This window comes from Ambystoma mexicanum, chromosome 1p, assembly GCF_040938575.1.
Source record: "Ambystoma mexicanum isolate Mex_15411 chromosome 1p, UKY_AmexF1_1, whole genome shotgun sequence".
NCBI lineage: Eukaryota > Metazoa > Chordata > Amphibia > Caudata > Ambystomatidae > Ambystoma > Ambystoma mexicanum.
Window position 1 is genome coordinate 606,117,479 of NC_090921.1, and position 27,787 is coordinate 606,145,265.

General features: G+C 54.7%; 1 protein-coding gene across 3 annotated transcripts in view; it reads right to left on the reverse strand.

Moving 5' to 3' along the window:
• CAPS (calcyphosine) overlaps positions 1–27,787 on the reverse strand; it is an 830,344-nt gene that overhangs the window by 186,574 nt on the left and 615,983 nt on the right. For all 3 annotated transcript variants that reach the window (XM_069649586.1, XM_069649587.1, XM_069649585.1), the window contains one exon: positions 905–1,114. In XM_069649586.1, coding sequence (XP_069505687.1) covers positions 905–1,114 — 210 coding nt within the window. The remainder of the gene's footprint in view (positions 1–904; positions 1,115–27,787) is intronic.

Here is a 27,787-nt window from a genome sequence, read left to right on the forward strand (position 1 = left end):
TACAAACTAATGGATCGTTTAGTTTTCCCTGCTAACAGTAGCCATTCTTTACTATTAACACTTACTAAAGAGTTTAATGTGTTCGAATTATTTTTTTTAAATGCACATGTGTATTTTTACATTGTTCGGTCTCAGATAAATAATTCTTTGTGGTTCAGTTAACTATTTTTTCAGGAAATATAATGTAAGTTGTCAGCAGCTAACTATTGCAAGCCTTCATATACAAAGAGAAGAAAACTGCAAAATTGGACTGAAAACACAAAGCCACTGAACTGACTATTGTGCACATACCCGAGGAGCTGTGTAGATGGAGCTTCCCAAAGAAGCTCAACCCTGAAGCAGTTGCAAGGACAAGGATTTTGTTTAAAAATGCAACATCAATAGAAAAAAAAGAAAGACTGAATAGAGGTGGCCTTAGGCATATACGCAGAGTGTCGAGTGACAAGTACCCATATCATTAAATCACCATTTCAATTGATTGCTCCGAGGGCAGTCTATTTTGTCGGTTCTCAACAAACTGATGCCAAATGAAGTAAGATACATTCACCAGTATTATTTCACAAGATCATTCATAGATATATTTTATCTACAACAGCTCCACAACCCAACTCCCAGTTCCACGGCACAGTTACCTCGTGTTGATACAAATGTATTACATAACACTCAATTCAACAAAGTATCAGGAAAATGTTCTAGGACTAATGCGTTGCAATGAAAGTAATTTTATTCCTTACATAACATTATAGAGATTTGGCTTCTTGAGGGACTGTTTGCGAGTATGGGATGGATGAGGGTTTTGAGAAATGAGCTTTAGATTAGTAAATTAGCTCTACTCACAAGAACTACATTTATGATTTTGATGATATAAACATAAAATAACTTCCAGGAGAACGTGCATTCCTACCTTTCCATCTTTATTGTCTGGTGAATCAAAGTTGTCCAGAAAATTCTTAAAAACCTGATCTTGATTCCACTCTCCATTTTGGTACTTCTGGTGACTCTTTGGATTGTATGTTCCCCTAAGATCATCAATTGTCACAACGCCATCCCCGGTCTTATCCATTTTACAGAAGGCATCATTGATGACACGCTTTCTAGTCTCGGACATGGCAGGCTGCAAACATAAACAGTGTTACCACAAAACAAACATGCTAGTTGGCATGACATGTTTGTTTTTTGCAATAGCTTCTTTTCTCCCATCCCACACATTTCCCATCAACAATAGGACCAGATTATGTAACATTTGCATCAGTGAAAAGAACTCCTGGATTGTTCCCATGGCATGAAAAAAGGTTATGGCCCTCCTTACAAATCTGCCGGTAGCTCTGGACCTTAACGGCAAATTTTTCACTGAAGCACTGGCACTGTTACTAACTGCTTTGCCTCGCCTTTACTCAAGATGCCATGTATTAGGGTTCTAGGTACATTATAAGCAATCCCCATTTCCTTTATATCCAATCACCTACTGAAAACAACAGGCAAAACATTAGGTAATGTGCATGAGGCAATACAGTTTTGCACCATTCTGTAGTACACAAGCAGCAGAAATGGTGCTTAGTGCATTTACCCAATATTTGTGTCCGCAATCTTGCTCTATAAGTAAATGGTGTAATGTAAAACACAGAGACCAAAACATAATCTAAGTTAAGAAGACAGTTGGGGCTTTATCGCATGACTGCCAGGTTAGGACTATTATACAAAGATTATGCACTGCTGAAAGCATTTAATTCCCAAAAGGAGACTTTAGCAAGCATAACCATATATCGCACCACATTCTAATTTGGTCCGGACACAAATTTCATGTTGGGAAACAAGGATTGTGTGGTGATGGTAAACTTTTGACATAAAATGCATGTCAAGTTCACATACAGGTCAGTGCACAACATTATAGACCTGTTAACAAAGCTGGCCGTTTAAGTGCATATTTTATATTGTATTTATTTGACTATCACCACATGACACTGTCAGGGCCTATCCATAGTTGCAGTGAGTCGATCAAAAAGCCCTCAATTGCCCCAGGCCAGGATCATAGGACGCAGAACTCGAAAAGTAAGAAGGCACTTTGTCCCAGATGGGGATGCCAAATTCTCGGTCTGTAGAGGGCGGGGCTCCATGGTGGGAGAAATCTGAACACCTGGACCACTGAGGAATGTGCCAAGAGCCCTAGGAAAATGCTGTAGCGACGAGAATGAGACATGTAACAGGCCTCCTAGTGCCCCTGCTCTGCAAAGGCGACCAGCCAAATCAAGCAGCATGGCGCTCATAGCAGGCCTGCACTGTGGCCTACCTCATGTAAACAAGAAAGATACACGCACGCCACCAAAGCTCTCGGCTGTCCATGCTAATGATCACTGAGAACTAAGATGGGACCACCGGATCAATGGGAGGGGCAGGGCCATTGAATGGATAACCAGTCCCTTGCAAGTAGAAGTTCCCACCGACCCTTCTCCCCCCAAGTACACAGGGAATGCCAAAGGGAAATACTTCAAGAGCAAAGTCCCCATCTCGAGTGATTATTTGCATTTCAGACAAACAAGCAACAACAACGTGACAGGAAGATATAATCCATACCAGCTCTGACAAGAACCGGAGAGGAAAGCCGGCACTGAGATCCCTGTCACATGGGTCCAATATGGAGAGAGTTCAATAGCATCCCTTTGAATATAAAGAGTCATGAGTCCCACGAGTAGTGGAGGCTGTGGGATCCATGACCGCACCTTGCCCGATGACCAACACCATCTACAACAGATGCTACTGCTTCAAAGTCAACAATCCCAGGCAACTGCCAGGCTGTCCAACAGGCCATTTAGCTGCAGGAGTACTGTCAAACCACAGCTCAGGAGAATCACCACGGGGCACTGATACAGTTGAAGTCCACTGTGCCCTCATCAGTGCTACAAAATGTGGACCCCGACTATCTTTACTAATTTAGAAAGAGTAACCAGAAATACCAAATGGCATTAAGAGAGGTGGGGTCAGTGCATTCCCCGCTCTTAACCGGTCATATGCACACTGCAAACTGATTACTAGGCCACCGAACCAACCATCAATACAACTTACATGCACATTAAAAAGGCGATATTGGAGAGATGAAGTAATTTTGTAGGAGATCCCCCAAGTTGGCATAAGCTGGTATCTCAGGAACCAAACGGTCAAGTTCTGCAATGGATGGCAAGCATAAAGTACTGCACCCCCTTGCTGGACTAGGAGGGCCAGAGACTTGGGGAGAAACTGAAACCCTCCCTTTGATAGAAGAAGTAGGTCAGAGAACCACATCTATCCAGTGAGGCCAATAAGGTGCTACCAGAGTGAGAATGCTGTTGTGTGCCCTGATGAAAGAGCACATGGTTGGATGAAGAAGAGGGAAGAGCATAAATACATAAAGGGACTTTCTTGACCAATCCAGTTTGAAAATGTCCCCTATGGAATGGAGTCCCATTGACCTGAGATGTATAAGCCGGACACAGGTGGTTATTTTCCATCACAAACATATCTACCATCAGGAACCCCATTTGAGGAAGAAAGAACAAGTTACTTCTTACCTTGTAACGTTCTTTCGACGGGATGTTCCTCCGACGTATTCCTTATCTTTGATAATACGTTTCCAGCTTGCTGGCCTCAGAAATTTTTTCTGTAGAGAGCGCTGCGCGTCGACGTCCGCCGAGTCGATGTCCCTCGACGGCCACCGTATCGGCGCCAACGTCACCATGCCCATAAATAGCCACGCGCTGCGTCCGTTGCTCAGTTACGTTTTGTAGCATAAGAAAAGTCATGCCTGAATTGGTTATTGACCTTGAAGGAGCGTAAGCTGCGACCACAAGGGAAGTATCACTGCGGGTATGGATGGGAACGGCGATAAGGAATACGTCGGAGGAACATCCCGCCGAAAGAACGTTACAAGGTAAGAAGTAACTTGTTCTTCGAAGGGTTTGTGTCCTCCGACGTATTCCTTATCTTTGATAGACTCCCATAGCAGTGGCATGTAATTGGAGGTGGGAGTGAGAATGTTATGCATCCCTTTAGGGATGGACCGAATGTAATACGGCCTTGCCAAATCTGGTCTCTTGAGTAGTGGAGGAATCCAGATTGTAAAATTTTGTGAATGTATGTGCGGACGACCATGTGGCAGCCGCACATATATCACGGACCGGTACCGCTCTTTGGAGAGCCGAAGAGGCTGTGATACCCCTGGTTGAATGAGCCCTGAGCTTTTGGGGTGGCTCTTTCCCTGCCAGTTTGTAACATTCCAGAATGGCCAAAATAATCCACCTGGAGATGGTTTGTTTTGTTATGGGTAGTCCCAACTTGTGACCTGAGTATCCTACAAACAGTTGGTCTGCTTGCCTGATCCTAGCCATTCTGCTGATATAAAAGCTGAGAGCTCGCCTTGGGTCAGCCTATGTAGCCTTTCCTCCTCTTTCCCCGGATGGGGCGGAGGGTAGAACGAAGGTAAGGTAATTTTCTGAGTAATATGAAATTCAGAAACCACCTTTGGGAGGAAAGTAGGCTTCACCTGTAGGACAACTTTGTCCTTGTGGAAAACTGTATGTGGGGGTTTACAGGAGAGAGCTTGTAGCTCGCTCACCCTCCTAGCAGATGTTAGTGCTACCAATAGGACAGTTTTAAGCGTGAGAAATCTCAGCGAACAAGAGTGAAGTGGTTCGAATGGAGTGCCCATTAGGAAGTTTAAGACTAAGGGGTCGATTCATGGAATTAATGTGTGCCGAAAATTCATGCGCAGAGGTGCCAAAACGTGCGAATCGCAGGAAAAGTGCAAAAATCGCAGTGCAAGTGCGAAAATCGCAGGAAAACCAGCGCACAGCGATTCATGGAAGTCCGTGCGCAAGAAAAACATTGGATGTGCGCTAAAAATGTGCGCCGCGCACGCCGGCACACAGGTCATCCAACAGCGTGCGCCACGGCCACTGCGAAATCGCACATAGCGCGGCGCACATCACAAAAGTAGGCGGAACACGGGGCATAACACTCGGAATGGGGAACAACGCGTGAAAATATGGGCGTCACGGGGGAAGTACAGGAGGCAAGTGCGCGGAACGCCCACACGCTCGCCTACAACCCGTATTCATGGAATCGAAGAGGGCAAACCAGCGCACGGTCAAAAATGCGCACAGGGCCAAACAAGTACGCCACAAGAAAGCAGGCGGTAGCGCCCCTGCGACTGAAAAAAATGTGCGCCAAAATGTGCGCTAACAAAAAGCACCCATATACAGCCATGATGAATGGCCCATACAGTGGCCCTCTAGGACAAATGAGGTGCAAAGGGGCACCGACAAACACGGACACCCGCGGTGTGAAAAATAGCGTGTGCGCGTGTTCCTGGGTGCGCGGGAAGTTCCACACGCGATTAGCCTCGGTACGTGTACTTTGGGGTGTGCGGGAAGTTCCACACGCGATTAGCCTGGGTACGTGTACTACGGGGTGCGCGGGAAGTTCCACACGCGATTGGCCTGGGTAGGTGGGGGTGCATGGGAATTTCCACACGCGATTGGCCTGGGTACGTGTACTACGGGGTGCGCGGGAAGTTCCACACGCGATTGGCCTGGGAACGTGTATTCCGAGGTGCGCGGAAGATTCACACGCAATTTCTGCAGGGTACGTGTATTTCGGTAGTGCCGGGGAATGCTACATGTGATTTGGCCATGTGGGTCCCCCCAGGTGTTCCCTCTACACCCTCCACGGCCCCTGCAGGCAGCCCACACCACAGGGTACTACCCTGCACCCCTGCTCATGTCCCACAGGCAACCCATCCACCATGGCCATGCCCACCAGCCAACCCACATGTCACCTTGCACTACTGATCACCAACACATGTCTCCCACCACCCCCACCCCCCAGCAGTGCAGGGGCAGCCTCCACCAGGCCCCCACTCATGTCTCCCATCACCCCCACCCCCCAGCCACCAGGGGCAGCCTCCACCAGGCCCCCACTCATGTCTCCCACCAACCACACCCCCCAGCAGTGCAGGGGCAGCCTCCACCAGGCCCCCACTCATGTCCCCCTGCACCCCCACCCCCCAGCCGTGCGATTTGCCTGGGTACATGTACTTTGGGGTGCGCGGGAAGTTCCACACGCGATTGGCCTGGGTACGTGTACCTCGGGGTGCGCGGGAAGTTCCACACGCGATTAGCCTGGGTACGTGTACTTCGGGGTGCGCGGGAAGTCCCACACGCGATTGGCCTGGGTACGTGTACCTCGGGGTGTGTGGGAAGTTCCACACGCGATTAACCTGGGTACGTGTACTTCGGGGTGCGCGGGAAGTCCCACACGCGATTGGCCTGGGTACGTGTACTTCGGGGTGCGCGGGAACTTCCACACGCGATTGGGCCTGTGAGAGTGGGGTACATGTATTCCAGGGGTGGCCGGGAATATTTACCCGCGACTGTGCCTGTGAGAGCGTGCTACATGTATTCCTGGGGTGGGCGGGAAGATTCACACGTTCGCCTACGACGTGCCGAAAAATAAATGGTCCAATCCTGAGACACATACGCCAGCATGAAGCAGGCGTACGTCGACCCGCGCAGCATAAAAGTGCGCGCAAACAACAAACAAGCTCATACGCCAGGATGAATATACCATTCCTAGCAACAGTGGCCGTGGGTTACCAAAGGAGGAGGAGGAGGATAGTGAGGGGCCGAATTTTCACTCCCAGAACCAGCCTTTTTGGGATGCCTGATGACCAGGTGTATGGGAGGTACAGGTTTCCCCTACACATAATACTGGACCTGGTCAGTGAGTGGGAGGATGACCTCACATCACCCACCCTGTGCTCCCAAGCACTCAGCCCCCTGGAGAAGGTCCTCAATGTACTGCACTTCTTGGCCACAGGATCATTTCAGCGGACAAGTGCCATAGTGGGTGGGGTGTCACAAGCCACGCAGTCACGCTGCCTACACCAGGTCTTGAACATCATCACTGCACGCCCATCCGTCCGTAGGCACATATACCTGCCCAGGACACCTGCAGAAAGGCAGGCTGCCACCCTCGATTTCTGCGGTGTGGCACAATTCCCAAAAGTGCTAGGTGCCATTGACTGCACCCATGTGGCACTACGTCCCCCCAGGGCATCTGAGCACATCTATAGGAACCGCAAGCACTGGCATTCCATCAACGTGCAGGTAGTATGTAATGCTAAGGGAATCATCACCTCAGTATATGCCAACTATCCAGGGTCCACCCACGACAGCTTCATTTACCGAATGTGTACCATAAGCCGGGACCTAGAAGCTGGGCGGCATGGCGATACATGGCTGCTTGGTGAGTATGAATGCCAGTGCACATGCATGCATGTCAGATGCAGAGTTATGTCACTACCCCACTAATGATACCCATCACCTCCTCACCAGGGGACAGTGCCTACCCTCTGAGCACCCACATGATGACGCCAGTTCGGAACCCCATCACACCTCCAGAGGTAAGATACAACACAGCCCATATTGCAACCCGGGGCATAGTGGAGCGCCCATTCGGAGTGCTCAAGTCACGCTTTCGCTCCCTTCACCGTTCTGGCGGACAGCTGTTATATGCGCCCCCAGTAGTGTGCAGGATCATAGTGGCAGCATGTGTCCTGCACAATGTTGCAACACGCCGGGGCCTGGCTGTGGACATGGTGGTGCCCCCACATCCCCAACCACATGCACGGCCGCTGCGCATGGGAGGGGAGAGGGCACGGGGTGAGGCAGCCCGTACGCAGCTGGTGGCTAATTACTTCACATAGAAATCACACCCCACTGGAGTGCACACAGGCCTGGCACATACCATCTGATAAGCAATGATGACTCGACCTGACAATTAAGACGAACAAAGGGACTGTCAACTGTCAGAACCATAGCAGCCTGAGATTGTTCATGTGGAAGTGTCACAATGTGTGCATCCCTACCTACACAAACACCACCAATGCAGTGTCATGAAAAGACACTTCCATGCTGCAGAAATGAATACCCACTTGCAAAATACTACATGAAAACAGTGCCATGTCACCCATCCCCTCCCCGGCACAGCCACACAACACACCATGGCATGTCATGCAATGTGAGAGGAAAGAAATTAATCCCCACAACATGCCCCAAGTGTCAGCAGCTACAGTGTCCCTAATGGAAACATGTCCACACATGAAATGCTCACAGTAATGCAGGACCTACAACCCACATTACCAAATACTTACCAAGAATACCAATCACCTACACAACCTCCAACCTACCTTAAACATGACATTACAGACTTAAAAATTAGCTAGCCTCACCACCTGATGATGACAGCCCTCCGAACACTTCCAAGTATACAGTGTTAGCGCAACGCAAGAGTGTAGGTGCACTGCTTACAACATGGACTCCAGTTCCAAGGTGGACCGCATTGTGAAGACATGAGGAATGGACCTGCAAATATGGAGGATGAGATGGATGCAGAGGCACATATCAATACACCACGCAGTGTACAATACAACAACAATATGCACTATGAATGTATACACAGTATTGACTACAGACTGCCCACACAGCTCATGGGAGTCCAATGTCACCATGTACGTCAATGTCACTTGGGCACACCCTTTGCAAGCCCATGGAAACGGGAAGCAGGAGGGGTGTGTGTGACAAAAACCCAAGCATCTGAACCAAATCCATGACAAGCCTGCATGTGCCCAGCCACAATGCAGCGTATGCCCACGGGAGCCACACAAGGCAACACACTGTCCAAAAAAAAAAAATGGCCATTAATGGGCCCAGGGGGATGGGGGAGGCCACCCAGGAGGTCCGAGGACAGGGTGCACACCAAAACCCACCTGTGTGGATCTTGCGAAAAATAAACACCTCCATGGGCTCATGGCCTACACGGCTACCCTATTGTGGGAGTATCACTGCTGTCGCTATCCTCACCCTCTGCAGCTGCATCATGAGGGGGTGGCACTATGGGAGGCAGCCCACGCAAAGCCCCAGTCTGTTCCTCCATGGCTGCAAGCATGCGGGTGTGGTAGGTCTCATTCTGGAGGATAAGTGTGCGGAGGTCCCCATGCAACAACTCACGGGATGCCCGGACCTCCGCCCTAGTTGCCTGCATCTCAGCTGAGAGCGTACGGGTGAGACGCTCCAGATGCTGTTCTATCCTTCGGTTTGTTGAAGCCTCAAGCTCAACAAGAGTCGTCCTGAGGTGATGAGTTCCAGCCTCAGGGCTTCTCTGTGGCCCTGGGACTCTATGGAGATGGCTTCCTGCCGAGTCGCAAGTGCCGCCCGCCTGTCCCTGTCGGACGCCAACAGGTCCTCCCTGTGTGACTGGCAGATGGAGTCGGTTGCCTGCTGAAGTCGCTCCATCAGCCTTTCGGGGGGGACAATGGAAGTGGCCACCCTATCCCTGGCCTGAGCCATCATCTCTGATGATGCTGCCTGTTGGGTTGCCATACCGTAAATGGATTGCTCCCATGCGGTATTGCCAGGTGGCGTACGGCCACCACGTCGGCGGGCACCACACCTGTCTGGGGCAAGGCGAACTGCGCCTTGCTGTGCCGGCACTGCCTGAGGCTGCAGGACTGCATTCCCCCTCTGATCTGCTGGCCCAGGAACAGGATCAGATGTCGCGGAGTGTGACCCTGCATCCGTAACCACCAAAGGCGTACCTGCCAACACTGACATCCCAATTGAGGGTTCTAACCCTGGTGCAGGTGGGTCGGACAGAAAAGAATCCCTCCCAGGAACACTCACCTGCGACGGCACGTAGGTCTCATCATCCGAATCGACACCTGAGTACAGCTCGGGGGAGGTGCAGCCAGAGACACCCCTTGAGAGCACGACCTGCAGCAGTTGTGGGTTCTCACCCACCACCACACCACGTCCCTCACTGGTGGTCGGTCGGCCCTCAGACCCCTCCTGGGTCTGCACCATCTCCACAACCCCAGCAGTATCAAGTGCGTCTTCCCCTGCAAAGACATAAAAGAAAACAAATGGGAACAGGCATTAGCACTATGGCACACAATTAGGGCTGAGAGGCTACAGAAACAGTACTTGATTGACACATGTCCCACATGACTAAAACACTCCCATGCATGCACCGTCACTGCGTGTGATGGGGAGGCAGATGGCACACATTGATGACACCAAGATGGAAGATGAACACATTTGCTGCATGCTGCCTAGCAGTGGCATCACACATTGGCCAGTGATTGGCAGGTCAAATACACATGCCATCACACAGATGGCATGTACCCTAGCCATGAAGTGAAGAGGGAGAGGAGGTCACCAATTGTTCATTCAGTCCAGTTTGTTCATATAATTGATTATTTTCATTGTAATGGTTCAAATGTTTAACCTGCAGCTGCCAGTCAAAAACGGTCCTATAGCACAGGGACATGTCCAAACTAATCATGTCCACGAAACTGAGCCAGTCCACTGTACCATAGCCATGTCAGACATGTGACAATAGGACTGAGAAATCCTGAGTAAAAGTGGTGGTATGCAAACAATCTGCGTGAATAAACAGAGGTAAATAAGCAACCGTGTTGTGGCAAGATGACACTCCAAGGGCAACTGGCGTGGTGTTGGGCTGGATGTCTAATGTTGGCCGAAGGGATGCTGCTATACCCAAATGCTGTTGCCAAGAATGTATAGGAAGAGGCACATGGGTGAGCCGAACCACTCAGGCACACACACCCTCCTCTGGCACCCAAACAGAAGCCCTCCCACACACACCATGCACATGGATGACACACACATGCATGTGCACTCACCGGACAATGCCTCGTAATCTGCCAGTTCTCCCACGCCTTGGATCTGTTCCTCCGTGACGTAGGTCCCAGCAACCTGCTCATGTGGAGTGAGTTCTATGTCGTCTGCTGGAGACCCACCTCCAGTCACTAGAGTTGCGGCATGACTTGAGGCCAGCTTATTCTTTGCCCTGCGCTTCAGGTCATTCCAGCGCTTGTAGCATTCATTAGCTGTGTGCCTCACGATTCCAAGGGCACTTATGATGTCCGCAATGGTCTGCCAGTGTGCCTGACGTTGTGCAGGTGTGGTCTTGGATCCTGCAACAATCACCATTTCGCGGTCATGTGCGGACACATACTCTACAAGTGCATTCAGTTCGGCCTCATTGAAGCTGGGCTTCCTTGACGAGCCGGACTGTGTAGCCATGTCTGGGGCATCAGCCTCTACTGGACGAGCACTCTTCCTCTTCCGCTTGGAAGGTGGTGGGGATCCTGAGTGTCCTACGCCGCTCTGGACACTAGGGGCAGGAGCGTGGGATTGCACACTCAGCATGGGAGTTGGTGCAGGCATTATCTCAAGTGTGATGGTGTCAAGGGGAATGTCAACATGCTGGACTTGGACCGACACTGTCCTGGATGGGTGTGTGAGAGGTGGGGTGGATGGAGCCGCAGCTGCCCCTGCAGCCTCCCCAGCCTGCCTACGCGGGGCAGCAGATGACCTACCTGCCCCTGGTCCACGTGGCCTGATGACACCAACGTTCACCGGCGCACGTGGCCTAGACCTGCTGACCTGGAAGTCAGCCATGGAGTCACCCTGTGCCAGGTCTGGTTCCACAGTGGGCTGGTCCAACAAGGGCTGAGCATGGATGGTGTCAGCCACGGTAACCTCAACCAGGGGTGGGGGCATGGGTGTCCCTGACTGCTCCTCCACACATGGGGGGCTAGGGGCACCCTGCAAGTCACGGCCACGTCCCCTACTGGATCCACCACGGCCACCACTTGGGGCTCGGCCACCTTTGCCACCCTTACGGCTTGGTCGCCTCCCAGCCATGGCACTGATGTTATTGTGTATGGGAGTCGATGTGAACTATTGTCCTGGGCAATTGGGGGTCAAAGGGGTTGGGTACCAGATGGTAATCGTACCCTAGTGCTCTAGCAAGGCTGTATGTCACCCCTGGGTAAAGATGATGGGTCACGCAACGCACAGGCACCCCAAAAAAGCGAAGTAAGGTGCACGCAACCCCTCCTAGACCACGTGCATGGAAAAATAAACCTGCACTACGCTGTGGCACCCAGGAACACAAGAATGAAAGTATGCGTGTCACACGCAGCCTAGAATGACCTCTGAAGGGGTACGCGACACACGGGGCAAGCACAGATGTTAAATACGTGTGCGACTCACCGTCTGCCAGGATCAAAAGTGTGAAAAATATGCGCGTGTGCGCATTGGCAACACCCCCGCCAAAAGAAGAATTGTACGCTGTCTGAGGAGACAGGACAACAGTAGTAGGGAACGCTGTTTGAGGAAACAGGCCCAGGAAAAAGAGGAAAAGAGAAAAAGCTGTCAGAGGTAACAGGGAGTACGAACTGGAAACGCTGTGAAGTAAATCGCGTGTGAACCGACAAGAAGTACAGATTTCACGAAAAGCACATACAAGGAAATGGCGTTCTACACGTACCTTTTATACACACGTCACAGACGCGCATACGCGATGAGGCCATTTCCACCAATTACGCGCTTTGACACTCGGACGTGTATCTCTTCATTTTTACACGCGCCATTCTCTACGGCCATGCGCGTGACGTCACAGCTGCGCATGGTGGCCTTTGGGCCAATGAAATCGCATATGCGAGCACACGTGGTAAAACTGCACGTCCGAGTGTCATCGCGTGTAATCGGAGGGAAGTGAGCGTACACGCGATTGGCCTGGGTACGTGTATTTCTGGGGTGTGCAGGAAGTTCCACACACGATTGGTGGAAATCCACGTGTGCTCTGTCATCACGTGTAATGAGGGAAACACCCGTGCGCCTCACGTCACAGACGCGCTCACGCGCTAAGGGCCTTTGGTCCAATGAAATGGCATATGCGTGCTGACGTGCATACGCGCTAAGGGCCTTTCCTCGATTTACACGCAGACGTGCAGGATTTTCACGTGCCAAATCACTCCGTATCAAGCTGGCCACGCGTAAGCACACGGAAGACCACGCTCCTGCCCAAAAGGCCGAATTACTGCCCCCCAGAGCCCCGAGCAGCCTCCCACGAGCCATCTGCGGCTGCCTGCCTGCCTGCTGCCACCGTGCCCTGCCATTTGATGCCTGCACATCAGCCATCTGCAGGGTTCCATTTGCTGTGTCCACCCCTGCTGGAACAGAAGACTCCCGACTGGGATACCATCGCTCCACAGCCCACCCACTCCTGCCTCTGGGGTTGCCATGTCGGGCACTGCAACATCTGGCACCACTGGCAACCCCTGGCCAGAGAGGCAGAGGGGCACCAGCTTCACTGCCACCGAAGTTGGTGTCCTGGTGGAGCAAGACCTGGGGCAGTATGATGCCCTCTTCGGAAGTAAGCGCGCCAACAAGGAAGGACGGACTCGGATCTGGACGGACATCGTGACTGCCATCAACGCAAAGGGGGTGGCAGTCCGCGACTACCAACATGTCAAGAAGCGCTGGGATGACTGCAGGTCCAGGACCCTCTTGAAGGCCCGGCGCCTCGTGGAGGTGGGCCGGGGCCGCATGAGTACCTTCCAGATGAGGGTCCTGGAACGTGTAGGCCCAGCGCTCCATGCCCAGATCCTTGAGAGGCAGACCCGTCTGGAGTTGAGCGGTAAGTGGCCAAGCATTGCTGTGTGAGACAGGGCATGTCGCATTGTGCTGGTTGTCTGATACTTGCCTGTATGTGTGACATAGGCCATGTATGCATGTGTGTGTGCAGGGACGTCATGCATGTGAGACCAGTAATGTGTGAACCACACGGTTGGTGCATGTGTTCAAATGCAACATGGGTTGCCCTATGCGGAATGGCCACATGAAAGCATGCCAGTCTCTGTTCCTGGACATGGGTGAGGGATGGGTGCTGATGCCATGTACATGTATGCTGTCCATGTTTGTGTGTCTGACCTGCGTGTCTGTGACTTGTGAATGCCAGGGATGCATGACACATGTCTGTCGCAATGTTCAGGTTCACTGATGCAGCCTATTCATCCTTGTATCCACTGTGTCTGTGGTCTACGAAGCCAGATGGATGAAACTAGGGTGAAGTGTGTGCATGTGATAGGCATGGCCCATGATGCATGTGAGTTCCAAAACAACAGTGTATGTTTCAAGAATCACTTGGACATGTATGCTAATGTCCATAGCATGCGTCATGTCTGTTACCGCATGTGTTTTACCTGCACTGAGCCATGTGTTGTGGAGGGACATGATGGAAGTGATCTTTGACAGTGCCACTCATCTGCTATTGCTTCCTGTCTAGGGGACCATTGTACAGTACCCTGATGCTTGTGTTCTATGTCTCCCTCTACACAGCGCCACGTGAAGAAGAGGGAGGAGACGGCTCTGTGGAGCAAAGCGGCGGGGATGCCCCCACGGCTGCAGCGGAAGGGGTGGGTGAGCCCCCACAGGGGGTTGCAACGGCGGAAGACGGGGTGGAGCCATCCAGGTTGGTGGTTTCCACAGAGGAGGAGGAGGCCGCTACTGAGGCGCACATGGGGCCTGGTGGGGGCATCCCTGCTGGTGCAAGTGTTGCAGTCCAGGGGCAGGGGCAGGAGGCAGCACAGGTCGCCGTGGAGGGGCCTGTGCATGTCACTGTCCCTGACACTGTGACTGCACCACCATGCACCAGCAGGGATGCCCCCACCAGGCCCGTCCGCAGGTAGGGGGGATGTCCATGTCATCTGACTCCCCTGCACCTGCGGACGAGGGGACCCCTGGCCGTATGGAGAAGGTCCTGATTGGTGTCGCGTTGCGTGGTTCCCGGGAGGAGCATGCACGTCATCACGGAGAGCACCGTGCCGACGTGGCCCAGATGAGGTCCGGCCATGGTCGGGGGTTTCCTACATGTGACAGCCAATCTGGCGACCCTCTCCTCCTCTGTGGAGACTATGCACCAGTCGTTCTCCATGCCGTCTTCCGGCCCAGATGCCACCAGGGCCCACAGCAACTGGACCCCAGCAGATGGAGGATGTGACGGCATCATCGGGCAGGGCACGTGCATGACGGCGTCAGTGGATTCCATCAGCCCGGATGCCGTCGTGCTGGCACAGGCAGTTGCGTCGGAAGCAGCGGCAGGCTCGACGTGGGAGGCATCATGGCTCGGGCCATCAACATCAGGGGTGCAGGCATCGGCCGGAGGGCAGGAGAACCCTGGAATGGGAGTGGCTTCCGTGTGGGAGCGGTTGGGCCAGCAGATAGGTGCGGAGTGGCAGCGGGCAGAGGAGGAACGGCTCACAATGGTCAGGGCGGAGAACTCCATGCGGAGGGCGCTGAGGCGGGCTGAGTGCCTCGAGGGTCTTCGCAGGGAGTTGGAGCTGGACACTGCTTTATCCCTGCGAGACCTCGGGGCCAGGGAACATGCCCACCTCCAAGCCATTGAACAGGAGTTCGATAATGCCCTGGCCCATGACAACATCCAGTGAGCCGTTGGACTAGCCCGCTGCCCATGTAAATAGTTATGTAGTTAGTGTTAGGTTTCCTTTGTTTTTGCATTTTCTTTGGACCTTTTGGACAATGGGCCACATTTTTGTATATAGTTATTTTTTATTAGGTAGTGTTGTTAGATATGTTTCATTTCTTTTGTTGGGATCATGGACCCTGGCTTGTTCACCTGTACATAGTTCACTGTTGGATTTTCTTTTCTTTTTACAATTTCCCCATGGAGCAATGGCTTTCAATTATAATTTCCCATTGGATTTTCTTTTGTGGACTGTGACTTTGGACACCATTCCTTTGGATTCTGATTTTTGGCTTTGCATTTTTTCACGGACATGCTTCTTTTTACTTTTTTTACATTCCCATTTCTGTTAGTTTATTTTTGATTCAATTCATGTTTCCTTTAATACATATTTTTTGATCAAACTTCAATGTGTAGTATCATCTCATTGGTTTCATGCATATGATGATATGGGTTTTGAGATTCACTGACACCCATTGGGTGTATGTGAGGGACATGTGTTCGTTTCCAAACTTGCAATTGCTGTTCTATCATGTTATTGCCATTTCTGAGTGGGTGGATGCAATACTTGGGTGGGTGTTTTGCATTTGGAGGCTGACCATAGGGACCAGGGATCTAGATTGTGATGACATGTTGGCTGGGGAACATGAGTTGGACATGAGTGGGGGCCTGCTGGCAGGTGCCCCACAGTGCTGGGGTGCAGGGGAACATGAGTTGGACATGAGTGGGGGCCTGCTGGCAGGTGCCCCACAGAGATGGGGGGTGGGGGTGCAGGGGACCATGAGTTGGACATGAGTGGGGGCCTGCTGGCAGGTGCCCCACAGTGCTGGGGGGTGGGGGTGGCGGGAGACATGAGTGGGGGCCTGGTGGTGGGTGCCCCTGACTGCTGGGGGGTGGGGGTGCAGGGAGACAGGAGTGGGGGCCTGGTGGAGGCTGCCCCTGCACTGCTGGGGGGTAGGGGTGGTGGGAGACATGAGTGGGGGCCTGCTGGAGGCTGCCCCTGCACTGCTGGGGGCGTGGGTGCAGGGAGACATGGGTGGGGCCCTGGTGGAGGCTGCCCCTGCACTGCTGGGGGGTGGGGGTGGTGGGAGACATGAGTGGGGGCCTGGTGGAGGCTGCCCCTGGTGGCTGGGGGGTGGGGGTGGTGGGAGACATGGGTGGGGGCCTGGTGGAGGCTGCCCCTGCACTGCTGGGGGGTGGGGGTAATAGGGGACATGAGTGGGGGCATGGTGGAGGCTGCCCCTGGTGGCTGGGGGGTGGGGGTGCAGGGAGACATGAGTGGGGGCCTGGTGGAGGCTGCCCCTGATGGCTGGGGGGTGGGGGTGGTGGGAGACATGAGTGGGGGCCTGGTGGAGGCTGCCCCTGGTGGCTGGGGGGTGGGGGTGGTGGGAGACATCAGTGGGGGCCTGGTGGAGGCTGCCCCTGCACTGCTAGGGGTGGGGGAGCAGGGAGACATGGGTGGGGCCCTGGCGGAGGCTGTCCCTGGTGGCTGGGGGGTGGTGGGAGACATGAGTGGGGGCCTGGTGGAGGCTGCCCCTGCACTGCTGGGGGGTGGGGGTGGTGGGAGACAGGAGTGGGAGCCTGGTGGAGGGCGCCCCTGACTGCTGGGGGTTAGGGGGTGCTGGGAGACATGAGTGGGGGCCTGGTGGAGGCTGCCCCTGGTGGCTGGGGGGTGGGGGTGATGGGAGACAGGAGTGGGGGCCTGGTGGAGGCTGCCCCTGCACTGCTGTGGGGTGGGGGTGAAGGGAGACATGGGTGGGGCCCTGGTGGAGGCTGCCCCTGGTGGCTGCGGGGTGGGGGTGGTGGGAGACATGGGTGGAGGCCTGGTGGAGGCTGCCCCTGCACTGCTGGGGGGTGGGGGTAATAGGGGACATGAGTGGGGGCCTGGTGGAGGCTGCCCCTGGTGGCTGGGGGGTGGGGGGTGGTGGGAGTGGTGGAAGACATGGGTGGGGGCCTGGTGGAGGCTGCCCCTGCACTGCTGGGGGGTGGGGGTGGTGGGAGACAGGAGTGGGAGCCTGGTGGAGGGTGCCCCTGACTGCTGGGGGTAGGGGGTGCAGGAAGACATGAGTGGGGGCCTGGTGGAGGCTGCCCCTGCACTGCTGGGGGTGGGGGTGGTGGGATACATGAGTGGGGGCCTGGTGGAGGCTGCCCCTGGTGGCTGGGGGGTGGGGGTGGTGGGAGACTTGAGTGGGGGCCTGGTGGAGGCTGCCCCTGGTGGCTGGGGGGGTGGGGGTGGTGGGAGACATGGGTGGGGGCCTGATGGAGGCTGCCCCTGCACTGCTGGGGGGTGGGGGTAATAGGGGACATGAGTGGGGGCCTGGTGGAGGCTGCCCCTGGTGGCTGGGGGGTGGGGGTGGTGGGAGACATGAGTGGGGGCCTGGTGGAGGCTGCCCCTGCACTGCTGGGGGGTGGTGAGTGCAGGGAGACATGGGTGGGGCCCTGGTGGAGGCTGCCCCTGCACTGCTGGGGGTGGGGGTGCAGGGAGACATGGGTGGGGCCCTGGTGGAGGCTGCCCCTGCACTGCTGGGGGATGGGGTGGTGGGAGACATGAGTGGGGGCCTGGTGGAGGCTGCCCCTGGTGGCTGTGGGGTGGGGGTGGTGGGAGACATGGGTGGGGGCCTGGTGGAGGCTGCCCCTGCACTGCTGGGGGGTGGGGGCAATAGGGGACATGACTGGGGGCCTGGTGGAGGCTGCCCCTGCACTGCTGGGGGGTGGGGGTGGTGGGAGACAGGAGTGGGGGCCTGGTGGAGGCTGCCCCTGCACTGCTGAGGGGTGGGGGTCATAGGGGACATGAGTGGGGGCCTGGTGGAGGCTGCCCCTGGTGGCTGGGGGGTGGGGGAGATGGGAGACATGAGTGGGGGCCTGGTGGAGGCTGCCCCTGGTGGCTGGGGGTGGGGGTGGTGGGAGACATGAGTGGGGGCCTGGTGGAGGCTGCCCCTGCACTGCTGGGGGGTGGGGGTGATGGGAGACATGAGTGGGGGCCTGGTGGAGGCTGCCCCTGTACTGCTAGGGGGTGGGGGTGGTGGGAGACATGAGTTGGACATGAGTGGGGGCCTGGTGGAGGCTGCCCCTGGTGGCTGGGGGGTGGGGGTGATGGGAGACAGGAGTGGGGGCCTAGTGGAAGGTGCCCCTGACTGCTGGGGGTGCAGGGAGACATGGGTGGGGCCCTGGTGGAGGCTACCCCTGCACTGCTGGGGGTGGGGGTGCAGGGAGACATGGGTGGGGCCCTGGTGGAGGCTGCCCCTGAACTGCTGGGGGGTGGGGGTGGTGGGAGACATGAGTGGGGGCCTGGTGGAGGCTGCCCCTGGTGGCTGGGGGGTGGGGGTGGTCGGAGACATGGGTGGGGGCCTGGTGGAGGCTGCCCCTGCACTGCTGGGGGGTGGGGGTAATAGGGGACATGATTGGGGGCCTGGTGGAGGCTGCCCCTGCACTGCTGGGGGGTGGGGGTGGTGATGGACAGGAGTGGGAGCCTGGTGGAGGGTGCCCCTGACTGCTGTGGGGGAGGGGGTGCAGGGAGACAGGAGTGGGGGCCTGGTGGAGGGTGCCCCTGACTGCTAGGGGGTGGGGGTGCAGGGAGACATGGGTGGGGCCCTGGTGAAGGCTGCCCCTACACTGCTGGGGGGTGGCGGTGCAGGGAGACATGGGTGGGGCCCTGGTGGAGGCTGCCCCTGGTGGCTGGGGGGTGGGGGTGGTGGGAGACATGGGTGGGGGCCTGGTGGAGGCTGCCCCTGCACTGCTGGGGGGTGGGGGCAATAGGGGACATGAGTGGGGGCCTGGTGGAGGCTGCCGCTGGGGGGTGGGGGTGGTGGGAGACATGAGTGGGGGCCTGGTGGAGGCTGCCCCTACACTGCTGGGGGGTGGGGGTAATAGGGGACATGAGTGGGGGCCTGGTGGAGGCTGCCCCTGGTGGCTGAGGGGTGGGGGTGGTGGGAGACATGAGTGGGGGCCTAGTGCAGGCTGCCCCTGCACTGCTGGGGGGTGGGGGTGGTGGGAGACAGGAGTGGGAGCCTGGTGGAGGGTGCCCCTGACTGCTGGGGGGTGGGGGTGGTGGGAGACATGAGTGGGGGCCTGGTGGAGGCTGCCCCTGGTGGTTGGGGGTGCTGGGAGACAGGAGTGGGAGCCTGGTGGAGGGTGCCCCTGACTGCTGGGGGGTAGGGGGTGCAGGGAGACAGGAGTGGGGGCCTGGTGGAGGGTGCCCCTGACTGCTGGGGGGTGGGGGTGCAGGGAGACAGGAGTGGGGGCCTGGTGGAGGTTGCCCCTGACTGCTGGGGGGTAGGGGGTGCAGGGAGACAGGAGTGGGGGCCTGGTGGAGGGTGCCCCTGACTGCTGGGGGGTGGGGGTGCTGGGCGACATGCATTGGTAATCAGTAGTGCAAGGTGACATGTGGGTTGGCTGGGGGGCATGCCCATGGTGGATGGGCTGCCTGCGGGACATGAGCAGGGGTGCAGTGTAGTCCCCAGTGGTGTGGGCTCCCTGCAGGGGCCGTGGAGGATGTAGAGCGAACACCTGGGAGGACCCACACGGCCAATTCACGTGTAGTACTCCCCAGAACCCCTGAAATACACGTACCCTGCTGAAATCGCGTGTGGAACTTCCCGCGCACCCCTGAAATACACGTACCCTGCTGAAATCGCGTGTGGAACTTCCCGCGCACCCCTGGAATACACGTACCCTGCTCGCACGGGGCCAATCGCGTGTGAACTTCCCGCGCACCCCTGAAATACACGTACCCTGCTCGCACGGGGCCAATCGCGTGTGGAACTTCCCGTGCACCCCTGAAATACACATACCCTGCTGTAATCGCGTGTGGAACTTCCCGCGCACCCCTGAAATACACGTACCCTGCTGAAATCGCATGTGGAACTTCCCGCGCACCCCAGTGGGGGACATGAGTGGGGGCCTGGTGGAGGCTGCCCCTGCACTGCTGGGGGGTGGGGGTGGTGGGAGACAGGAGTGGGAGCCTGGTGGAGGGTGCCCCTGACTGCTGGGGGGTGGGGGTGGTGGGAGACATGAGTGGGGGCCTGGTGGAGGCTGCCCCTGGTGGCTGGAGGGTGGGGGTGCTGGGAGACAGGAGTGGGAGCCTGGTGGAGGGTGCCCCTGAATGCTGGGGGGTAGGGGGTGCAGGGAGACAGGAGTGGGGGCCTGGTGGAGGGTGCCCCTGACTGCTGGGGGGTGGGGGTGCAGGGAGACAGGAGTGGGGGCCTGGTGGAGGTTGCCCCTGACTGCTGGGGGGTAGGGGGTGCAGGGAGACAGGAGTGGGGGCCTGGTGGAGGGTGCCCCTGACTGCTGGGGGGTGGGGGTGCTGGAAGACATGCATTGTTAATCAGTAGTGCAAGGTGACATGTGGGTTGGCTGGGGGGCATGCCCATGGTGGATGGGCTGCCTGCGGGACATGAGCAGGGGTGCAGTGTAGTCCCCAGTGGTGTGGGCTCCCTGCAGGGGCCGTGGAGGTTGTAGAGCGAACACCTGGGAGGACCCACACGGCCAATTCACGTGTAGTACTCCCCAGAACCCCTGAAATACACGTACCCTGCTGAAATCGCGTGTGGAACTTCCCATGCACCCCTGAAATACACGTACCCTGCTGAAATCGCGTGTGGAACTTCCCGCGCACCCCTGGAATACACGTACCCTGCTCGCACGGGGCCAATCGCGTGTGAACTTCCCGCGCACCCCTGAAATACACGTACCCTGCTCGCACGGGGCCAATCGCGTGTGGAACTTCCCGCGCACCCCTGAAATACACATACCCTGCTGTAATCGCGTGTGGAACTTCCCGCGCACCCCTGAAATACACGTACCCTGCTGAAATCGCATGTGGAACTTCCCGCGCACCCCTGAAATACACGTACCCTGCTGAAATCACGTGTGGAACTTCCCGCGCACCCCTGAAATACACGTACCCTGCTCGCACGTGGGCCAATCGCGTGTGGAACTTCCCGCACACTCCTGAAATACATGTACCCTGCTGAAATTGCGTGTGGAACTTCCCGCGCACCCCTGAAATACACGTACCCTGATGGAATCGCGTGTGGAACTTCCCGCGCACCCCTGAAATACACGTACCTTGCTGAAATCACATGTGGAACTTCCCGCGCACCCCTGAAATACACATACCCTGCTCGCACGGGGCCAATCGCGTGTGGAACTTCCTGCGCACCCCTGAAATGCACGTACCCTGCTGAAATCGCGTGTGGAACTTCCCGCGCACCCCTGGAATACACATACCCTGCTCGCACGGGGCCAATCGCGTGTGGAACTTCCCGCGCACCCCTGAAATACACGTACCCTGCTCGCACGGGGCCAATCGCGTGTGGAACTTCCCGAGCACCCCTGAAATACACGTACCCTGCTGAAATCGCATGTGGAACTTCACGCGCACCCCTGTAATACACGTACCCTGCTGGAATCGCGTGTGATACTTCCCGCGCACCCCTGAAATACACGTACCCTGCTGGAATCGCGTGTGATACTTCCCGCGCTCCCCTGAAATACACGTACCCTTCTGATTTTCTGTGTGATACTTCCTGCGCACCCCTAATGCACACGTACACAGGACAATCGCGTGTGGAACTTCCCGCGAACCACTGAAATACACGTTCCCCGCTTGGCGTTTGCCAGCCCTGTGAACTGGTCCAGGGTTAGCGCAGCCCTTTGCGATTATTTGAGGATTTTGAAGGCTTTTCCTTGCGCGAGGGCGTTCTTGGGGGCGTAACTGGCGCTGCTGCAGGGTCGCTGCGCCACGCTGCGCCACGGCTGGTTTTGGATGCGAAAATCCATGAATACGCTGTGCGCGGAAATCGATTTTAGCGCACGCGGCTGGCGCAGACATTCGCACGGGCACACTGTGCGCCAGTCGCGTGCGCCACTTTTGTGCGAATTTCTATGAATTACCCTGTAAATTTAAGTCCCACAAGGGAACCTGGAATGGTTTTGGGGGATAAACATTAGTTAATCCCTTGAGAAATTGTACCACTAGAGGAAGTTTGAAATACGATGGTTCCTCCGCAGTGCGCTTGAAGATAGAAAGCGCTGCGAGATAGCCTTTTACAGTGCCAACGTGAAGGCCTGAGTTTGCCAAGTAGAGTAGAAACGATAACACCGTTGGTGTACCACATGAAAAAGGGTCGATATTCTCTTCCCTACACCAGCTGCAAAATTTGCTCCAACGGCAGCGGTATAAAGACTTTGTTACTGGCCTTCTGGCCGAAAGCAACACCTCCATGACGTCATCAGGGAGATCCCAATCCTTGTACCTCACCCTTTCAGAAGTCAAGCGTGAAGGTTGAGGGTGCTGGTGTCTGGATGGAGAACCTGACCTCCCTTCTGCGAGAGAAGAACAAGTTACTTCTTACCTGGTAACGTTCTTTCGACGGGATGTTCCTCCGATGTATTCCTTATCTTTGATAATACGTTTGCAGCTTGCTGGCCTCGGAAAATTTTTCTGTAGAGAGCGCTGTGCGTCGACGTCCGCCGAGTCGATGTCCTTCGACGGCCACCGTATCGGCGCCAACGTCACCATGCCCATAAATAGCCACGCGCTGCGTCTGTTGCTCAGTTCCGTTTTGTAGCATAAGAAAAGTCATGCCTGAATTGGTTAGAGACCTTGAAGGAGCGTAAACTGCAACCACAAGGGAAGTTATCACTGCGGGGATGGTTGGGAGGGGCGATAAGGAATACGTCGGAGGAACATCCCGTCGAAAGAACGTTACCAGGTAAGAATTAACTTGTTCTTCGAAGGGATTGTGTCCTCCGACGTATTCCTTATCTTTGATAGACTCCCATAGCAGTGGCATGTAATTGGAGGCAGGAGTGAGAGTGTTATGTATCCCTTTAGGGATGGATCCAATGTAATACGGCCTTGCCAAATCTGGTCTCTTGAGTAGTGGAGGAATCCAGATTGTAAAATTTTGTGAATGTATGTGTGGACGACCATGTGGCATCCGCACATATGTCCCGGACCGGTACCCCTCTTTGGAGAGCCGAACAGGCTGCGATACCCCTGGTTGACTGAGCCCTGAGATTTTGGGGTGGCTCTTTCCCTGCTAGTCTATAACATTCCAGGATGGCCAAAATAATCCACCTGGAGATGGTTTGTTTTGTTATGGGTAGTCCCAAATTGTGACCTGAGTATCCTACAAACAGTTGGTCTGCTTGCCTGATCCTAGCCATTCTGGTGATGTAAAAGCTGAGAGCTCGCCTAGGGTCCAGCCTATGTAGCCTTTCCTCCTCTTTCCCCGGATGGGGAGGAGGGTAGAACGAAGGCAAGGTAATTTTCTGAGTAATATGAAATTCAGAAACCACCTTTGGGAGGAAATTAGGCTTCACCTGTAGGACACCCTTGTCCTTGTGGAAGATTGTATGTGGGGGTTTACAGGAGAGAGCTTGTAGCTCGCTCACCCTCCTAGCAGATGTTAGTGCTACGAATAGGACAGTTTTAAGCGTGAGAAATCTCAGCGCGCAAAAGTGAAGTGGTTCGAATGGAGTCCCCATTAAGAAGTTTAAGACTAAATTTAAGTCCCATAAGGGAATCTGGAATGGTTTTGGAGGGTAAACATTAGTTTGTCCCTTGAGAAATTGTACCACTAGAGGAATTTTGAAATACGATGGTTCCTCCGCAGTGCGCTTGAAGATAGAAAGCGCTGCAAGATAGCCTTTTACAGTGCCCACTTGAAGGCCTGAGTTTGCCAAGTAGAGCAGAAACGATAACACCGTTGGTGTACCACATGAAAAAGGGTTGATATTCTCTTTCCTACACCAACTGCAAAATTTGTTCCAACAGCAGCAGTATAAAGACTTTGTTGCCGGTCTTCTGGCCGAAAGCAACACCTCTATGACATCATCAGGGAGATCCCAATCCTTGTACCTCAACCGTTCAGAAGCCAAGCGTGAAGGTTGAGGGTTCTGGTGTCTGGATGGAGAACCTGACCTCCCTTCTGTGAGAGAAGATTCTCTTTGAGTGGAAGACGGATTGGAGGACAGATGGACATATCTAGAAGGTCCGGGTACCACGTTCTCCTGGCCCAATCCGGGGCAATTAGGATCATGGTTTTCCGGAATCTTCTCAACCTCCTGATCATTTGAGGAATAACAGGGAGTGGAAACTCCCAGTCCACTACGAACGCATCTCCTAGAGCTCCTTTCGGGGGAAATTCCCTTTAACAGAACAGATCGCACTTCTTGTTGTTGCTTGTGGCGAACAGATCCACCTGAGGGGTTCCCCAAATGGTGCAGATCTCTTGAAGGACTTCCTGAGCTAGCTCCCACTTGTGGGAGACTGTGCTCTGCCTGCTCAGAGCGTCTGCTGTCAAGTTCTTCTCTCCGGCTAGGTGGACAGCCGATAGAGAGATTCCTTCTTGGATTGCCCAAAACCAGAGCTGCATCACCTCTCTGCACAGTGGCAGTGATCCTACGCCTCCTCTTTTGTTGAGGTAGTGCATGGCCACCGTGTTGTCCGTCATTATCAGGACATTTCTCCCCTGTACTGGTGTCAAGAAAGCTTTCAGCGCTAGTCTGATTGCTCTCAGCTCTAATAGGTTGATGTGTAGTCTGGACTCGCTGATGGTCAAGTCGTTGGCATGGGCTCCCCACCCCGTGAGTGAGGCGTCTGTGACTACTGTTCTCTCCGGCCATGGTTGCCAAAACAGTTCTCCTTTCAAGATGTTCTCTGGATAGGCCTACCATTGAAGGTCGCGGGCTACCTTGTCCGGAATCCGGAGGAGATCTGTCATTCTCCCTGAGAATTGCGACCACTGACTTCTCAGTGCCCACTGAAGAGATCTCATTCTCAGGCGAGCCTCTGGCACAAGGAAGATGCAGGATGCCATGAGGCCTAACAACCTCAAAAAGTCGAAGGCTGGGAGACGTTGGGCATTTTGAAACTTGGTGACCATCTGTAGAATATCTTGAGCCCTCACCTCTGGTGGCGAGGCTTTTCCCAGGGAAGTGTCCAGGACCGCTCCAATGAACTGGAGTCTCTGTGATGGTATCATCTGTGACTTCTTTAAATTGAGGGAGAAGCCCAGTCTGTGAAGGAAGTGGCAGACATAATCTAGCTGGGCCTGGGCCTGTTCCGTAGATACAGCCCTGATCAGCCAGTCGTCCAGGTAGGGGTAGACGTGGATCCCTTCCCTCCTTAGACTCGCCGCCACTACCGACATCAGCTTGGTGAAGACCCTTGGGGCGGAGGTCAGCCCAAATGGCAGAACTCGAAATTGATAATGAGAGTCGCCAATTGCGAACCTCAGGTATTTCCTGTGTTTTAGATGGATTGGCACATGGAAATAAACATCCTGAAGGTCCAGAGATACCAGCTGGTCCTGGAGCTGGAGGGCCTGAAGGATCTGAGAGAGAGTTACCATCTTGAATTTGTCCTTCCTGAGGAACTTGTTCAATTCACGTAAATCCAGGATGGGTCTCAGTCCTCCGTCCTTCTTTGGTATGAGAAACTAGGGGGAGTACCAGCCCTTGTTCCTGTCCGCTACATGTACCGGTTCTATGGCACCTTTCTCTAGCAGGTCTATAATTTCCTGCAAGAGGAGCGGATCTGGAACTTTGAGAGAGCTGTGCCCCGGTGGATGACTCTGAGGGATGTGTAGAAAGGGTATGCAGTAACCCTGGGCAACTGTCTCCAATGCACAAGCATCTGACGTTATAGCCTGCCATTCAGTCAGATGGTGAGTTAACCTGCCCCCTACAGGTGTATTGTGTGGAAAGGCCTCAGAGTGGTTTGGGGGTGGCTGATGCAGATGCCGAGGGTAAAGAGGCACCTGCTGCTGCTGCGGCCTTAGTACTTTTGACCCGTCCACCTCGGGTGGATCTCCTATGGCCTCTTTGAGCCGCTGTCCTCTGCCTTTCCCGAATGCGGAATAATAGCGAAAGGACTTTCCTCTCCCAGAGGTTCCTGAGGGGCGAAAAGGAGTTTGGCGGATAGCAGCTCCTAAAGATTTTGCTGCTGCTTTAGAAGTCTGTAACTTTTCTAGACTGTCATCAGCCTTTTTTCCGAATAGTGAAGAGCCGTCAAAGGGCATATTCAAAAGTCTGGCCTGTACATCTGGAGCAAAGCCAGACTTTCGCAACCACGCATGCCTGCGGATTGTTGTACTTGCCGCCATGGCCCTGCTGATACTGTCAGCGGAATCGATGCCAGTTTGAAGTGATTCGCACATGGCATCTTTGCCATCTTTAATAATGTTAAGGAAGGCTTCCTTTTCCTCTCCTTCGGGTATGCAGTCAGCCGCTGATGAAGCACACTCCCATAGTGTGCGACTGAACCTGGCGAGCGTACAGGTGGCGTTGATGGACTTCAACGCCATACTACAAGCAGAGAAGACTTTCTTCGCCATAGAATCGTACCTCTTGTCATCTCTATCCTGTGGGACAGTAGGGTAAGCGGTCCTACTGCTAGATGAAGTTGCCGCTTGAACCACCAGGCTCTCTGGAGTCGGGTGTTTTGATAAGTATTCAGGGTCAGCAGCCGCTACCCTATACTTGGCTGACAATCTTTTATTAACCGCAGGAATAACTTCAGGAGTTTCCCAATTAGATGTAATTTTTCTTTGTAAGGCTGCATGGAAGGGGACCACAGGGTCCTCCTGCGGACCTTTGTCTAATATGTTTGTTAGGTCATCCTGTTGAAAAACAGGGGAAGGCGCAGACCAACCCATAAATTCAATAATTCTTGCCATAAGGGTTCTATAGGGTGTTTTGGCATGTTCCCCTGGGTCTGGCTTAACAAATTCCACTTCTGGGGAAGTGTCCAGCCCACTTGCCTCATGTAGTGACTCCTGTAGGTCCTTCAGCCTTCTTTCCTCAGAGGTGAAATCCTCTGCAATAGGTAGTGTGGCCCTCTGTAACCCAAATGTTTCCTGGTCAGAATCTTCCCCCTCTTCATAAATTGAAGATAGTCCAGGGTACTCTGACCTCTGAAATGGTGTAAAACCCATCTCTAAGGCAGAAGTAGCCAAACTCGTCATTACTGGGTGAGAAAACGTCGATGTCGTCGACGCTGATGTGACAGGCTTCAAAGGCGCCGAGAACGGCGTTGAAAAAACTGGAAGGGGTCTCGAAGAACAGGAGAGGATCGGGATCCTACTTGAGGACATCGACGATGGTCTCGGCCTCGTGCCGGAGGCACTTGGAATCACCGTTGTCTGTGGAGTAGCCTTGGTCTTCTCTTTCATCGGCGTCGATGTCGGCATCGACGATGGCGTCGAGTCGATCGACCGATGCATCGAGGAACCCTTCGACAACGGCGTTGATGGCGCCGATCCATGCGTCGAAGGAATCTTCGACGACGGCGTCGAAGGAATCCTCGATGACGGCGTCGAAGATGGTGCCTTCTTACCCGATGGCTCATGGTGCTCTCGGGTGGAATGTTTCACCGGGTGCGACTCGCAGCGTT